Source organism: Gopherus evgoodei, chromosome 15, assembly GCF_007399415.2.
Source record: "Gopherus evgoodei ecotype Sinaloan lineage chromosome 15, rGopEvg1_v1.p, whole genome shotgun sequence".
NCBI classification, from domain to species: Eukaryota; Metazoa; Chordata; order Testudines; family Testudinidae; genus Gopherus; species Gopherus evgoodei.
In genome coordinates this window covers 20,689,048-20,705,370 of record NC_044336.1, presented here as the reverse complement: position 1 = coordinate 20,705,370, position 16,323 = coordinate 20,689,048, and the positions used below count along the sequence as shown (strand labels likewise).

Genomic DNA, 16,323 nt, shown 5'->3' with positions numbered 1-16,323 from the left:
CAAGGCATGTTTTAACCTGGGAAACACTGAAATTACTTTGCATGAAAAAGCTTTTATGGGTGAAGTGACACTATTTTCCCCCAACAAATCAAAATGTACAAGTGGCTTTTGATCATAATTGTAATCATTTTCTAAATTTAGACTCTTATTCTCAAGATAAGCATTTAAAAAAGTTTAAATTTAAAAATACTAACACTAAGGGACAAACTGTGACTCTCTCTCCATCTCCTCACACACTGGTGAGCAGTTACTCACATGAAAAGTTCTCACCTCAGTGGCCCTACTGGTGTGAATAACAGCTTACCAATATGAGAGAGGGCCCAAATTCCATGATCACTAATCTTTTTATGATTGTGTTTTTATGCTCCAGCTTGTTTCTCTAGAAGTTCTCTCTTTTTTTTTAAAATATATTGTTTACTATTTTCCTTCTGGATCGTATTCCTGTAGGTTTGCCCAAGTCAAATGTAATATATAACTGATTTTCAAATTAAATGTGGCACTTAGAAGAAAGACCAAGTACCATAAAAACAGTTACCTACCTTCTCGTAACTGTTCAAGATGTGTTGCTCATGACGATTCCAAGTAGGCACACGCATGTCGCAAGCACAGCTGTCGTAAGGTTTTTCCCCTAACAGTACCCTTTGGGTCAGGCTGGGCACCCCCTGGAGTCGCACCTTCATGGCGCTGCACATAGGTCCCTGCTGACCCACTGGCTCCTCAGTTCCTTCTTGCTGGAGTCTCTTGACGGAGGGGAAGGCGGGTGGGTCTTAGAATGGATATGAGCACCACATCTCAAAGAACAACAGTTACAAGAAGATAGGTAACCGTTTTTTCTTCGAGAGCTTGCTCATATTGATTCCAAGTAGGTGACTCCCAAGCAGACCGTATGAGGAGGGGTCGGAGCTCACAGATTTGCTAATTGAAGCACAGCTCTGCCAAAAGCTGTCTCATTTTTGGCATGCTGGCATAATGCAAAGTAAACGTGTGGATTGAGGACCAGGTCGCTGCCTGTAAATCTCCTGTACAGGAACTTGTGCCAGGAAAGTGGCTGAGGAGGCCTGCGCCCATGTAGAATGTGCTGTTAGTGTCAGGGCTAGCACTTTTGCCAGGTCGTAACACTCCTAATGTTCCACAACAAAATTCTTTGGGATGATACAGGGAGGCCCTTCAGCCTAGCCGCTTTGGCAACGAATAGCTGGTTAGACTTCCGGAACAGTTTTGTCCTTTCAATACAGAAGGCCAAAGCCCGCCTCACGTCCAGGGAATGGAGTCTTTGCTCCCTGCTGTTAGTGTATGGCTTAAGGTAAAACACCGGAAGGGAAATGTTCCGACTTATGTGAAACAGATACCACCTTTGGCAGAAAGGCTGGATGGGGCCGCAACTGGACCTTGCCTTTGTAGAAGACCGTGTATGGAGGTTCACATGTCAAGGCTTTAATCTCAGATACCCAATGCTACTCTTCATGAGAGGTAGAAGAGCAAGCATGTTGCTACGGGCTCAAAGGGAGGTCCCATTAAACTGGAGAACACCAAGTTAAGATCACATGCTAGTACTGGATGATGGTCTGCAAGGTATAACCTCTCCAGACCCTTGAGAAAACGACCTACCATCGGACTAGCGAAAACTGATTGACCGTCCACCCAAGTGGAATGCCAAGATGGCTGCTAGGTGAACCTCTAAGGATGACACCGCCAGATCTGACTGCTTCAAGTGCAACAGACAGTTTAAGATGGAAGGTATTGATGCTCGAGTCAGAGATGTTCCCCTTTGCGTCGCCCAAATGGAAAATCTCATCCACTTAGCTAAGTGAGTGGCTCTAGTGTATGGCTTTTGGCTGCCGAGGACTTCCCTGACAGTTTCAGAGCACGCCAACTGCGTAACGTTTAGCCATGAGGCTTCCATGCTATGCGTCGGAGAAACTCAAGGTTGGGATGCTGAAGGTGACTGTGGTCTTGGGTGATGAGATCCAGCAGGGCAATTCGAGCAGCTACTGACAGTTCCAGCGATGTGTACCAGTGTTGGCAGGGCTAGGCTGGCACTATCAGAATGACTTGACACCCTGTCCCTTCTGATCTTGAGCAAGACCTTGTGAACAAGTGGGACAGCACAAAACAAATGGTCCTTCCAGAAGAGAAGAAATGCATACTCAGTCAAGTCCGGGCTGTGATTCAGGAAGGAGCAAAACTATTGACACTTCCTGTCCATTTTCGTCACAATTAGGTCCACCTGGGGAACTCCCCACAACTGGAAGATGATGTTCACAATGTCCAGGCAACTCGACCACTCATGGGCAAGGAAGGATCTGCTGAGATGGTCCCCGCCAGCTCATTTTGTGATCCCAGAAAGTAAGATGCCTCTAGGTATATTGAGTGAGCTATGCCTAAGTGCATAGCTTGAGGGCTTCCTGGCATAGGGGAAGAGAAGCGTGCTCCACCCCATCTGTTTCTATGAAACATTGCTGTTGTACTGTCCGTTATGATCGTTACATACCTGCCCTCCAGGTGGGATTGGAAGGTTTGACAGGCTAAGCGAACCACTCTCTGACTTTGATATGGAGTCAAAGTTCTGTTTGGGACAAGAGGCCTTGCATCCTGAGCTCACTCAGATGCACATCCCACCCTACACTGAAATGTCTGTGACTAGCGACATTGCTGGTTGCAGTCTAGAGAAGGGCACTCCTGTGCAAACTGCCTGAGGGTTGAGCCACTAACAGTGAGATCCGACAGCCCAAGGAGGAAGCAACACTACCTTGTCCAAACTGTCTGTTTGGACAGTATACTGAAGCCAGCCAGGCCTGAAGGGCTCTGAGCCGCAGCCTTGTGTGCTGGACTACTTATGTGCAAGCAGCCATGTGACAGAACAACTTCAAGCAGCTCTGTCGTTGTCGTGCTGTGGAAACACTGAAAGTCCTCTGTAATAGAGCACATGGTCTGGAAGCACGACTCTGGCAGGAATGGCCTGGCTTGGGTGGAGTCTAGCACAGGTCCTGTAAGGTCTATCCTCTGGGTTGGGGATAGGGTAGGCTTGGGCACATTCAGCAATAGCCCTAGATTTAATATGATTGAGCTCTGACAATGTACATACGCCTCTACCTGAGCCCTGGGGCAGCCCTTGACAAGCCAGTTGTCAAGATACAGGAACACCTGCATCTACTGTCTCCTTAGGAAGGCGGCCACGACTGTCATGCATTTGGCGAACACTCGAAGGGCCACTGAAAAGCCGAAAGGAAGGACTGTAAATTGGTAATGGCTGTCATTCACTATGAACCTGAGAAAAAGTTTGTGGAACGGGACTATTGATATGCGGAAGTATACGTCCTTCAAGTCAAGGGTGGTGCACCAGTCCCCCGGATCCAGGGATGGGATGATGGCAGCCAAAAAGACCATGCGGAACTTCGGTTTCTTCAGGAATCTGTTGAGGCTTGAAGGTCGAGAATGGGTCTGAGACCCTCTTTGGCTCTGGGGATTAGGAAATATTGGGAGTAAAAACCCTTGCCTCATAGCTCCCGAGCGACCCCCTCTAAAGCTCCTGCAGCTAGGATCGTTTGCACCTCCAACATAAGAAGTTGGGACCAGGAAGGGGGATGGGAGGGAAGGGAAGAGCAATATTGGAGAGAATATCCCATGTGGAGAACCCAGCAGTCTAAGGTTATCTGGGCACATGCACAGTACAAGTGGGACAGACAATTTAGACAACAGGGGGAAGGATCCAGTGACTCAAAAGGTGTGCTTGGAGCCAGAGGACTGCTTTACTGAGCCCTGGCCCTAATTGGGCAGCAGATGGGGAAACTTGCACCTGTTATTCATGCCCTGCTTCTTGGAGAAGTCCCACCTAGGCTGGGGAGGATAGAAACAGAGGAGGTTGGGGCTTAAAATGCTTCCTCTGAGTAGCTGGAGTGTGTGGGCCCAAAGACTTCAACGTTGACCTTGAATCCTTTAGGCTATGGAGTTTGGAGTCCGCCTACTCTGAAAATAACCCCAACCTATCAAAGAGCAGGTCTTGTATTGTCTGCTGGACCTCTGGGGAAGACCCGAGACTTGAAGCCAGGAAATTCTCCTCATGGCAATGGCAGAGGATATGGTCAGTGTGGGCATGTCTGCCATGTCCAGGGAGGTCCGTGCCACTGCCTTGCCCTCCACCACCACAGATGCAAATTCTGGTCTAGAGTCTGCAGGGATCAGCTCCTTAAACTTCGTCATAGCATTCCATGAATTTAAGCTGTTTCAGATCAAGACTGCTTGCTGGTTAGCAATTTGAAGGTGCAGTCCCCCCTGCCCCCTCCAGTGGAGTACACCTTCCTGCTGAAAAGGTCCAGCTTTTTTGAGTCCATGGATTTTGGGATTGGGCCCTGCTGCCCATCTTTCTTTCTCCTTCATTCGCAGCAGCTACACTAGCAACCCCAGCTGTGGATGAGTAAACAGGTATTTGTACCCTTTCGAAGGTACGAAATATTACCTTTCTACCCCCTTAGCTGTAGGGGGTATACAGGCAGAAGTCTACCACAAGGTTTTCGTGGTGGTCTGGATAGTTTTTATGAGGGGTAATGCTACCTTAAAAGGGACTCGCGGGACCTAGGATGTCCACCAGGGAGTCCACTGACTTGACCACCTCCTCAGCCTGTAGCTCTAGGTTTTGAGCCACTCTGTGTAGTAGCTCCTGGTGGGCTCTATTGTCAATGGGAGGCAGCACAAAAGAAGACAACCCTGCCACTGCCTCGTTGGGAAAAGATGACAACATCCTAGGCAGTACTAGGCCCTCCTGACCCTCTTGCTCCCTGTTATCATCCTGCTCGATGCCTCGCTGTTTGGTGCTGGGGGCAGCCACGGTGCCAGTATCCGACGTCATCTCTGTGCCTCGCGATGGGAGGCAAGTCCTGGGGTGGTGGAGAGACATGCCCTTTGGAAACTTACTGTGAGTCCCTGAAATAGGTACCCTGGGCCTGATGGTATGGCCACGGGGTCCAGAATGGCCATTGTGCGGGCCCCTGCCACTGCACCAGTCATAGCACCATAGGGGAACTTAGCCTGCCTCCTGTCTATAGCAGCACCCATTCCAATGGGTGCTGACTGCGTCTTAAGTAATAGAACTATGCCTCTGTCATTGGACTCAGATTCCAAACACGGAGCCCATGCCGGTACCAAGCGGGATGGTGCCGCGGAGACCGTGAGCGGTACTACATCACTGCAGGCTTGCCTCTGAACAGCACCACACCTTGCAGTGCCTGAGGTCTATCTCATCCAGTGGGGGACTGCGGTACCATCATGGCCATCAGGTCCCTGGCTACCTCGAATTGTCCAGAATGGAAGGGAGCTCTAAACTCCTCCACTTGGCACTCTCTAGCAGGACAGTCCACCGGCGCCAACCTGGACAAACCCCCTTGCAGGCCTGAAGTCGACAGTGCCCCTTCCTGAGAGACAGGTGCCAGGTGCCGCAGCATGGGACGCACACTACCAGCGCTCTCAGTCCCGGCTGCTCTCATTGTGGATGAGCAATTTTTTTCTTTTTGTGCCTCATGTGAATGGTGCCTTATTGCCGCAGCGGCCTTTGGTGCCAGGGACTGACCGTGCCAAGGGTTTGTGCACCAAAAGTTCTTCCTCTGTGCTGCAGCCTCTCTAACGGAGGCTAGCGTGCGCCGCACGGAGGTGCTGTGTTCTGCTAGCCCAGAGCTGGTTAGGGATGGAGAGCTGCCTCCATGAGAAGTTACTTGAGCTTGAGTTCTAAGACAAAACCCTTTGCAGATCCTGCAACCATCTGTTTGACATGCTTCTCCCAGGCACTTTAGACCGGAGTAATGAGGATTGCCCTTTGGCATGGGCTTGTGGCAGGTCTCACACAGTTTATATCCTTGGGATCAAGGCATACCCTGAGTCCCAAGAGGGGAACAAACTGGGGTGGAGAGGGGAACCCCCAAATACAGACTAACGACAACTAAAACTAACTATTTAAAGACTGAAGATACAAAAATCACTAGAGGAATTGCTTGCCAAAGCAAGAAAGACCCTTAGCTCCAACAACCATCAATGGCAGTAAGAAGGAACTGAGGAGTTGGTGGGTTGGTAGGGACCTATATGTGGCACCATAAAGGCATGACTCAAGGGGGCGCCCAGACCGACCTGAAGGTACTGCTAAGGGAAAAACCTTCTGACGACTGTGCACGCGGCACGCACACATCTACTTGGAAACGACACGAGCAAGCACTTGAAGAAATGGAGAATTTCAACACAAGTTTAGTTTGTGTAGTGACCTTAATTTTATTGTAGTTAGAGTACTATTTAAGATTTGTATTAAGAGCCTTAGTCATAGACCAGGACCCTACTGTGCTTGGAGTTGTACAAACAAAAAGGATTCCTGCCCCAAGAAGCTTACAATTTAAGTATAAGCCCAGAGACAAGAGATGATACAGAGGAATACAAGTGAACAATAAAACAGTATTGATCAGCGTGACCAGCAATGATCTCAGCAGCTTAACTCTTAAGCATTCTGTAAACTGAGAATGGTCCATACCTTCCCATCGAGTATAGTTTCCCATGTTGCCCTTTTCTTGCTAATTGGACACTCTTCCATTTCCTGCATTGCTACTTCATATTCCCCATCCAGAAGCTGCAAGCGCCTGTATACACAAAGTAACGTTTTATTCACTGTCTGCTGAAATATATTTGACATTTTAAACACTAGTGAATATATTTCAATGAAACTTGCACATACAAATCTCTCAAGGTAATTCATTTGCATAGAACTGATGCAACTCCCCCACAGAAGTGTATTTGACAACACAGTCTGCATCTCAGCTAAAACAAAAACTATGATGAAAATGGGACACCTAACAAAATATGACAAAAAATCCTAGAGAACACAAAACCACGTGTGATATGAGAAAATAAACGTTAAATACAAAATTAATGCAATGATGAGAATCTTCCTGTAAATGAAAATCCTATTGACCAAATGTCATCAAAAAATGCCCAAATTATCCATGTTCTAATATTAAGACGTTCCAGTCAAGACATCAAATCAGGACTCCTAAGACTGAAGAATTTGTCCCACTCACTACCACTGCCATTTTCAGAAGCCATCTTTCAAAAACACTGTTGGTTTAATGAATGAAGTTCTCAAAAAACTCCACAAAACACCTTTGTCTCCACTGGAATAGACAATTCAAGCACAATACTATGCTTTTTCACTTCTGTCCAGATATTAACAATGTAAGTAAGGACAATGCCAAAGCATAATCTGTATAAGCATTTCATCTCAAACACGATTATTCTAAAGTCAGCCATGCAAGCTCTGCTGCTATCTGAGATTTCCACAGAAAAATTTTATTAAGTTCATTGCTGTCATTCATGTTGAACAGCATGGAGGAGCAACAGAGAAGTGACTAGGAAGTAAAATTTGAAGTCATATACTAGAAAATGTTTAATGGCAGCACAAGTTTCTATGACATTTCTGAAGGTATACACAAACACCAACTAAAGGCTCGTCAACATGGGATGTTACTGCACGGCAAGCCAGAAAATGAATCTACAGTAAACTAGCTTGCTGCATATAAAGTCCCATACTCTGCTCTGACTTACTATACTTTACAAGTAGTAGCCAAACCACAATAATGCCCCATGTAGAATAGCCCTAAGTATTCTGTAATGTCAAAATACAATCCCATGTACTCACTTCCTACCAAGATATTATATTTTGCTTGTCAGAGCACTATTATGTTACTACCCACATTCCAATCCCTATCAACAGCTCAAAGTTGCAAATGCATAATCCATGTCTGAAAGAAACAAACTTTAAAAATTGCTTGCTGAATAGTTAAGTGCTACGTGAGTTTATCCAAACCATTTTATCAGTATTCAATAAAAGAATCATGCCTTGCTGGAAAACAATACTGCCTGTATTTTTAGATGTCTCAACATGAGATACTGTAATAGCTGCTTATTGACTTGGAATAGCCTTCCCTTTAGATATGAAACATGTTTACCATAATGGAAGAATCTTAGTCTAATGTTAGAAATAGAGCAAGTAAACCGTCAGAGACCTGTTTGTTTTGCTTCTTGATGGCATTTGGTAAACCGCGAAATGATCCATCAATACTCCGTTCAGAAAATGGAAAGAGATTTAGAAGAAGATGACAAAGAAAACATGGACAGAAAGAAAACACAGGAGACTAGCAGGGAACGTAAATGAGATCTCAACTGGAGGACTGAATCTTAAATATTTGCCTTTTCTGGATACTCTGCCCCAAACAGTGATTAAAACACTTGCCTCAAATGATTAATATAAATGATTAATTTGTATTTTTATGGAAAATTTAAAAGGAAGTTTAAGTTGCTATAACTGGCAACTCTGACAATGAAGAAAAGTTGATTTTAACAGAACAGAAAGCATGTTTGAAATCGCAAACATGTTTTCTTTCATCATTTGAATCTGCTGAAACTGAAAAAGAATGTTTACCAAGCTGAATTTTCAACTTCATGGTAAATAAAAACAAAGGAAAATAACTAACCATTTGTAACTTAGAAAAATAAGCAGAAAGTAAAGAGGTACTAAATATGAAATACATACATAATTTGGAATACTGTGCTATCAGAGAAAACAGGGAACAGTCTAAGTTCAAGTTCATACTCTACTTCCTACGGTCACATGATATGAACATGAATTTTGTTGATTTTGCAATAAGGATGACATTTAAGATTAAACTACTTTTCAGATATTTTTGATCTGTGATAGAGTTAAATGCACTACTATGCATTTTAAACAAAATATCATACATAACATGATACAGTTAATTTATATTTTTTGAAGGAGGAGAACGTATGGAAACTATTAGCTAATTGTTAGTCCTAACCACTAACCTAAACTAAGGCTCACCTTTGCTTAGTGTAAGTGAGTTGAGTACTGATTTGGACTCAAGGATACAAGCTACACACTGTATATTCAATATTCACAGGTTAATTAATTATATTTATTATCAGATATTCCACAGACAAGACAGGGAGGCAATCTTGAACATGAAGTGTCCTTCATCAGTATATTATGAACAATGTATTTGCCAACAAGTGAAAAAGGACACTTTTTGCTTCTAGTGCATAGGGACTGGCTACAATACAAGAGACAACCAATGCAAGACAAACTCAGATTTCCAAAATAGGGATGCAATTAATAGAATTCTAACAGCTCTTCAATCTGAGTGCAGGCAATTACTACTTAGGCATTCAAAACTGTTATGCAACATACACAAGTAAAAGATAAATTTCAGCAGACTTCACAAATCCACTGAAACTACTTCAAACAGTAATGGTGAACTCCAACTCAGTCTTTTGTTACAATTACCAAAACCTTGATAGTGCTTTAGAGCAAAGTCCTCCCCAACCCAGCCAGGACTAGCAGCTGAGCCTGGTGCAGGGTAGGGGCCAGCGGCCAGCTCTTCCCCAGCTCCACCTCCCTACCCCACGGTTATGTCTCTCTCTCTCTCTGCTGGCTAACCTGGACACCCGAAACATACTGCTGGGGAGGGTTGCATGACCGCTCTTGTGGCTTCCCTTTGCTCCCAGAAAGCCATCAGAAAGTCATTTTTCTGTGCAGAAGCAAAGAAATCTGCAGGGGACAAATTCTGCTCATGTTCATCTGGAACATATGGCTGATTTGGCTTGGTTCTACTCTGAAGAACTCCTACCCAATGCTCCACAAAATAAAACTGTCATATCCCAAGGTTTCAGAGACTGATCTAGATGACCTGCAGAATGACTATTTGATCCAACTGCAATAAAGGGAATTCTATATTAATAAGTCATACTTCCATCTAATCACAGCACACAGATTGTTTCTCATCCCAGACTCCAATATTTTAAGACTATACACAAGCAGATCTCATCCTTTGCTATCATTGGCATTTACTGCATGACTTTTCCAAAACAAACACAGAATACTGGCGTATTCACTTAATCAAAGTAACGGTAACGGGTATCTTCTGAAGCACTTGGATTGCTTTAGGTTGTAAATAAGTGCGAAGTGCCTTTTTTAAAAAAACTAAATATACTAACTAGTGTCATGTTATCTTAATGAAAACAAAAACATTTAATAATCCTTTTATGATAACCTAATAAAGCAAATCAGTAAGAATACAACCCAGTTTTCTTTAAACAAACCTGCATAATCAATAGGAACTGATATTTGCAATGAGGGAGCACACATGCTTGTTGTTACTCAAATCATATGCTTTTGATAGGAGAAATATGCAATTACTGTGGTGTTACTGAAGTAATGAATAACTAATCTATCCTTGAGATGATCATGGAATAGTATATGTGGCTGCATCAGGGTAAGGAGAAAGTTCTCTCTCAATAAATAAAATATCAGCTACTGTACTTAAGGAGTTATTTTCCCAATTATGCAGTCACTGGTCCATAAGACAACAGAAGTTATACCTGCCTCCAACAACTGATGAGGGACACAGATTTTATGTTGATTATCCGCAGGATGATCTTAAAACTTGTTTTAGCAGGCAATATGTTTTTCTGCATTGGTTATAAAAGAATGTTAGATCTGAAGTGTACTCTGTGAAATCTGCAAACTAGTTTTTCAAGGAGTTTACACTTTTGCAGCAAAGCCCAAGTTAATAACACTTGTTTCAGCCATCCACTGATCTACACATTGAAAATGTAGAATACAAAAATTGAGAAAAATGAAATTCAAAAGCAGATTTTAATTTAACAACAAAGTGCATGAGAAACAAAAGAAAACCATTTGATTTTCATAATATTACCTGTTTTTATCAAACACTGTCATTTGTGCCACAAAAGTCTTTTCTCCATCTTCACGATTCGAAGAATTACGTTTTCTTCTAGCGGGAAGCTCCTCATTGACATCTGCATTTCACAAACATTGCATACAATTGTTAAAAATGCAGGCAATTCCAGGAAATTGGGAAGTCAGTGTGAATAAAGACCCAACTATATATTTTAAGTTATAACATTTGTGTGATTTTTAACTAGTAACAGAAGCAAGGATTAACATAATGTGATCAATTTTTTTTTGGCACTTTATCATTAATTGAATACTAGTAACATTTTAGGACACCTCATTCTTATAGTGTTAATCACATGTTTTAACTTGGGTGTTAGATAAACTGGCTTACAGAATTAGAGCCTTGTTCTCCCTCCCTTTTCATTCTGTATTTTAACAATTAAAAGCAAAAATAAATAAATAAATAAATACTTTTCTCTAAACTACCATTAAAGCTTTGCTATCTCTAGAATACTATAATTCTCTGAAAAAAATTAAGGTATTAGATTTAGTCGGTTTTATTTTAAAACAAGATTGCTCTGTTAATGAAATACACAGCAGTATCTGCGGAATCCGTTTAGTTCAGTCACTAGTAACTTCCAGCAGTGTTTTGGCAGGACGATTAATCAACAGCAGGAATGAAGAGATTCCAGAGTTCTGTTTTATATCAACTCTATGCCAGAACTAGCCTTTACTATTTTATGCACATTACACCATACATCTTGATAAAAGTTAGCTATTACATGTGTATGTTATACCAAAAGCCATTATATAGGAGTATTCTAGTACTGTCTTGAAGCAGACATCTTTACAAACTAATGAAAGCCAATTAAGGCACCCATATTTGATTCTGGATACTACTGAGCATGACTAATCAACCTGAAGTTCTGAAACACAATACACATACATATAAGCTAAACCTGACAAATGCAAGTTCGAAAACTGAACTTACCTATGTTTTCATTAGTCTCACCATTGATCATTCCATTAAATTCTCTTCTTCCTGGACGAGTTACTCTGAATAATAATGAGTAAGACTTCACCATATGGCTGTTGCTGGGTTCAAACTCATTGCTGGAAACAGCGAGTGATGGGAAGTTGCCTGGCTTTATTTGGTTGATGTCTGGGTTCAAAGGCACCTGCTTTTTACCTGTAGGAACTTGCCTTATTGGACAACTGACATCCTGCATAAAAGAAAGTTTTTATGGTTTGGGGGTTTTGTTAAATGGATATTCTTCACTATCTTGAAAATATGTAAAATTTAACTATCTGCTCTACCATCGTTTTGGAAATAATGGTGCTGCCTAAAACAATGCATCCTCTTGGTGTGACTAGATTCAAATTTCAAGGAGCTACCAATCTGAAACAGCAATCTCAGGTTTCGCATGCATAAACAGAAATTTGAAAGTGTAGTTAAAAATGGCATTGTATAAAGAGCAGCCATCTTTTTGGAAAAGTGATTAATTTGTTACACTATCATGCAGCATTCAATAACACTGTAATGCTGTTCTTAGTCCCAATTTAATTCCATTTACTTAACAAAAGATTACATACTTTCATTATATATATATATTTTGTATGGGCTCTCCTGTCTTGTCCTTCCAATATTACAAAGTGCTCTTAATGAAATGTTTGGGAGATAAAGAACTACTCAACTTGGGTTTGCCATATGCAGTATCTCCCAAACAAAACATGAAGCACTTTGCCATATTGGCTGTACAAGGCAGGAAACCTTTAGAATGATTAAACTCACAACAAAATTTCTATTTAAAATAATCAACAGTAGCTCCAATCATTCTACTTGTCCACCCCTAAGTAGTAACAAACACCGTTGAATTATAGGACAGATCTTAAAAACAGATCTGAATGTCTGGCTTCTAAGCACATTCAGTCAAAGTACTTTCCCTAATTTTAAACCTAAATGGAAACAGATTTACAACTTGGCTTCCACATTTCCATAGTCATGAGGGATTTAAGAGTATATAAGGAAATGTCTGGCTAACATTAGTCTGGATTGATCCTGGAGATCAATTATCTGGATGGCTAATTTCAAGAAGTGAAATTTGCTGGTAGCCGGGATGTAGCATTAAGTATAATTAAAGTAGCAAGCTAACTCACAGAGGCTTCTGCAAATTACTGTAGTACACTAAATTTGTGAAACAAAAATATTTCAGAAAAACAATGTAAAAAATGAATACAGAATGGAACAAGGAAAGGAAGAGAAGAGGTTGCACATGACTGGGGAATACAAAAGATTTTAAGCTCCTTAGGACAGCAGTTATCCTATAATTTTGTACAATGCCTAGTTTATTCTGCCTCTGGACATCACCACAATGTAAACAAAATACATGGAGATAAATTAGAAATATGGATTTAGATTGGTGACAGGACAAAATATTGAAAATGTCTTTTACATAAAAGATGATTGAAAAACACAGCAAATTAGGTGAGATGTACAAGGAGACTAAATTATATGAAATAAAGCTGAACACAACTTTGAAATTTGAGAACCTCCACTAGTGTCATTATACTCTAAAGTAGGTTTCATCCAGGAGAAAAAAACTTGAAAAGTTTTAGCCCACTTACTAGTCAGGGCAGATACAAATGCATGTGGCGTAGTTAAAATGAATACAAATGCTGGTGTGGCCACCAGCGAAGTCAAAGGCAGTGGCTTGTGAGAAGTCCAGCTTCTGAGGTGGTAAGAAAGGGTGCTAAGATTTAGACCAGAGTCCTGTCCCTGGACTCAATTTGGGACACCATCTTTTACATTGGGCTTCAGCTGTTACATATCTAGAAATCTGAAGCTTTAGAACACCTCTAACAAATTGAAAGGAGGTCTCCACTAGTGTACTCCTTTTCAGCCTAACTGATGCTACAAAAGAAAAAACTGCATTTCTCCACTCTTCACACAGTTTTATTCCCCCCATTTTTTTCGCGCGGGGGGGGGGGGGGGGGGAACGGAGCATGGACCTTATCCCGTGTAAATCATTTCAGTGCCTAGCCGATATTGTTCACAGGTATATGCAAACTCAGAAAGACATGCTACATTTGGTAAGTTATCTTCGTAACAATACAAGCGAGTAACAACGTTTTAAATGCAAACTACATTTTTTTATTGATGCAGTCTTAGCCCACCCATATTCATGAGGAAAAGTTTACCACTTAGTCAGATTTTTCAAGATCTGCAAGAAATCATCCTGAGAATTACAACTTTAGTTGAATGAATAAAAATTGGGCCTCCTAAAATATAAATATACTCTAAAATATCTTGGCAGGCAAAAATGGAAAGTGAGAAGTTAATTTCCTTCCAAACACACGTCTAGATTAAAGACAGCATCCATAAGTTAAGTAGCTTTTCCTACAAGATTATTTTCAACAGTGCTCAGTACTGGTCAACTCTGCTCTTGGTGAAATCAGTGGTAAAACTCCCAGTGACTTCAGTCAGAGCAGAATAAAGCCAATGTTAAGTGCTTTTGAAAATTCCATCCATAATCAACAGAAAGTAATTTAGACAGGTACTGTTCTCTAGTAGTAATGTAAGTTTAAGATCAATTTAATCTCTTAACTGAAGCATCATGCTGTCATTAACTAACATTACCAACCTGGAGGATAAAGAGATGTTTAGGAATCAATTAAGCTTTGCACTTTAATATTTGTTAAATGTTTCTCCAGTCATGTTACCTTTCTTTTCTTGTGGCAAACTTTCACAAGCAGTACTTCCAGGGTGACAGAATTTTGTTCATTCTCTGAGTTTTGTGATGGCTTATCTAAACAGAAAAATATTTTAAGTCTTGAAAAAATAACTATTCAGTGCCATAAGTTTATTGGAGATTTTTTTTTAAAATCACTGCCATTTTCACAAACAAGGACTTACTGCAAAGTTCTAAAGTCACACGCTCACTGAAATTTCAGTGCTCCCCATCTTGAGAAAGAACTTTACTTTGTAATTACTCCATTATTAGCAGATTGAAAATGTAAGAGTTGATCTGTAATGTTTGAAAGTTAAAGCAGAACAGGCCAAACTCACTTCCACTGGTCTTTTTTTAGCTCTTGGTTATTTACAGTAAAGTACAACTCTAGTTTCAACTCTCCTTTTAAATAAAGGAAACAGCCAGTAAAAAAACTGAATAATTTACCTGTAACTGGAGTTATCCAAATAGGTCTCCCTCACAGATTCACATGCCAAAATACAGTTTACATCATAAACATGTACCCAATACTGCTATAACTAAAAACTGTAACTGAGGGTACTATACAGGTTCATAGTAGAGCCCAGAGGCAAAGTAGAACATTCACCAACCACAATTTTCTAAAGCAATAGGAAAGAAAGGGTGAATGTGGATTTGTTAAGAAAAACCAGAAAACTCCAGTTTCAGGTGAGTGACAAATTTCCCATAAAAAATTCTTATTTATTCCTCCCAAATCTACAATTTACTTTGCATCATTGCCAAGAACCCAAATGCCATCAGTTAGAAATCTCAACCCCAAGAAGAGTGTCAGAGACAGAGAGAACTGAAAAAAAAAATGCAGTTTAAAATAAATAATTTTACAATCCCTGTGCTACAGATTTTCCAATTGATGTAATCTTCAGGGTGTTTACTACCAGCAGTATGATCAGCAATGCTAATAAAAATCTGTGTCAAAACACATTTACAGTATAAATAAAGGCCTCCTCCTGTGAATATAAGATATTCTCTAACAAGAAAGCATTAATTTAGAGTGTGTGTTTTGCGTAAGAAAACAACTTTAAATTTTACTTTGTACATGATTTAAAGATGAACTTTCTGAAAGACAAGTTCAGTCTCTGGCAATATAAACTGACCAGTCCAGCACTGAACAGATCTCTTCAGATCTAATGCTGTTCTCTTAAAACTGAAATTTAGAACCATGATAAAGTAAAATACAACTATTTCAGACAATTTGAATGTAGTAGGAACTAGTCTATTTTACTGATCTGCTAGTTATTATGTAAATTAACCTCTGCATTATATCAAATCCTTATTAAACTAACTGGCAACATTCCTGAAGTCCAATTCTTTTCTTTTTTACTCATCTGAATAATTTTTTCTGCAAATGTATTTCAGAGCACTATTCATGGTTCTAGGTGCTTGTGTAAATACAAATATAACTAAAAGATTAAAAAAATCCCAAACCCAGTAATTTATTTACCCACGCTAACTCCAGCCAAAATAAAAACTGCCCACAACACCCACTATATAAAAAAGTACATCTCACACCATGGCTTCATGAAAAGCAGTGAAACAGATGTTCTTACAATGTGCTTTCTGCATTTTGCACCACTGAACCAGACAACCATATTCTTCACTAACTTAGTTTCTAAAGAGTTAAGATGCATCCCCAGAGAACATCACAATAGTATGACGACAACAAAGGCAGATAACTGTAGAAAGGTCTACATCCAAAATAAGGTTTTGCTCTTGACCAGCACAGATTTGACAGGCAGTCTTGGTCAAAGCTGCTACCTTGAATCATCAATGACAGCTAGATGCTAACACTTAAAATTGCAGCAGTATATCCAGTTT

General features: G+C 40.8%; 1 protein-coding gene across 2 annotated transcripts in view; it reads right to left on the bottom strand.

The window, feature by feature from the left end:
* The window catches only part of SUZ12 (SUZ12 polycomb repressive complex 2 subunit), a 53,024-nt gene that overhangs the window by 13,915 nt on the left and 22,786 nt on the right, over nt 1–16,323 (bottom strand). For both annotated transcript variants that reach the window (XM_030534122.1, XM_030534121.1), the window contains exons 6-9: nt 14,462–14,547; nt 11,733–11,964; nt 10,761–10,863; nt 6,506–6,611 (exon numbers count right to left, since the gene is read on the bottom strand). In XM_030534122.1, coding sequence (XP_030389982.1) covers nt 6,506–6,611; nt 10,761–10,863; nt 11,733–11,964; nt 14,462–14,547 — 527 coding nt within the window. The remainder of the gene's footprint in view (nt 1–6,505; nt 6,612–10,760; nt 10,864–11,732; nt 11,965–14,461; nt 14,548–16,323) is intronic.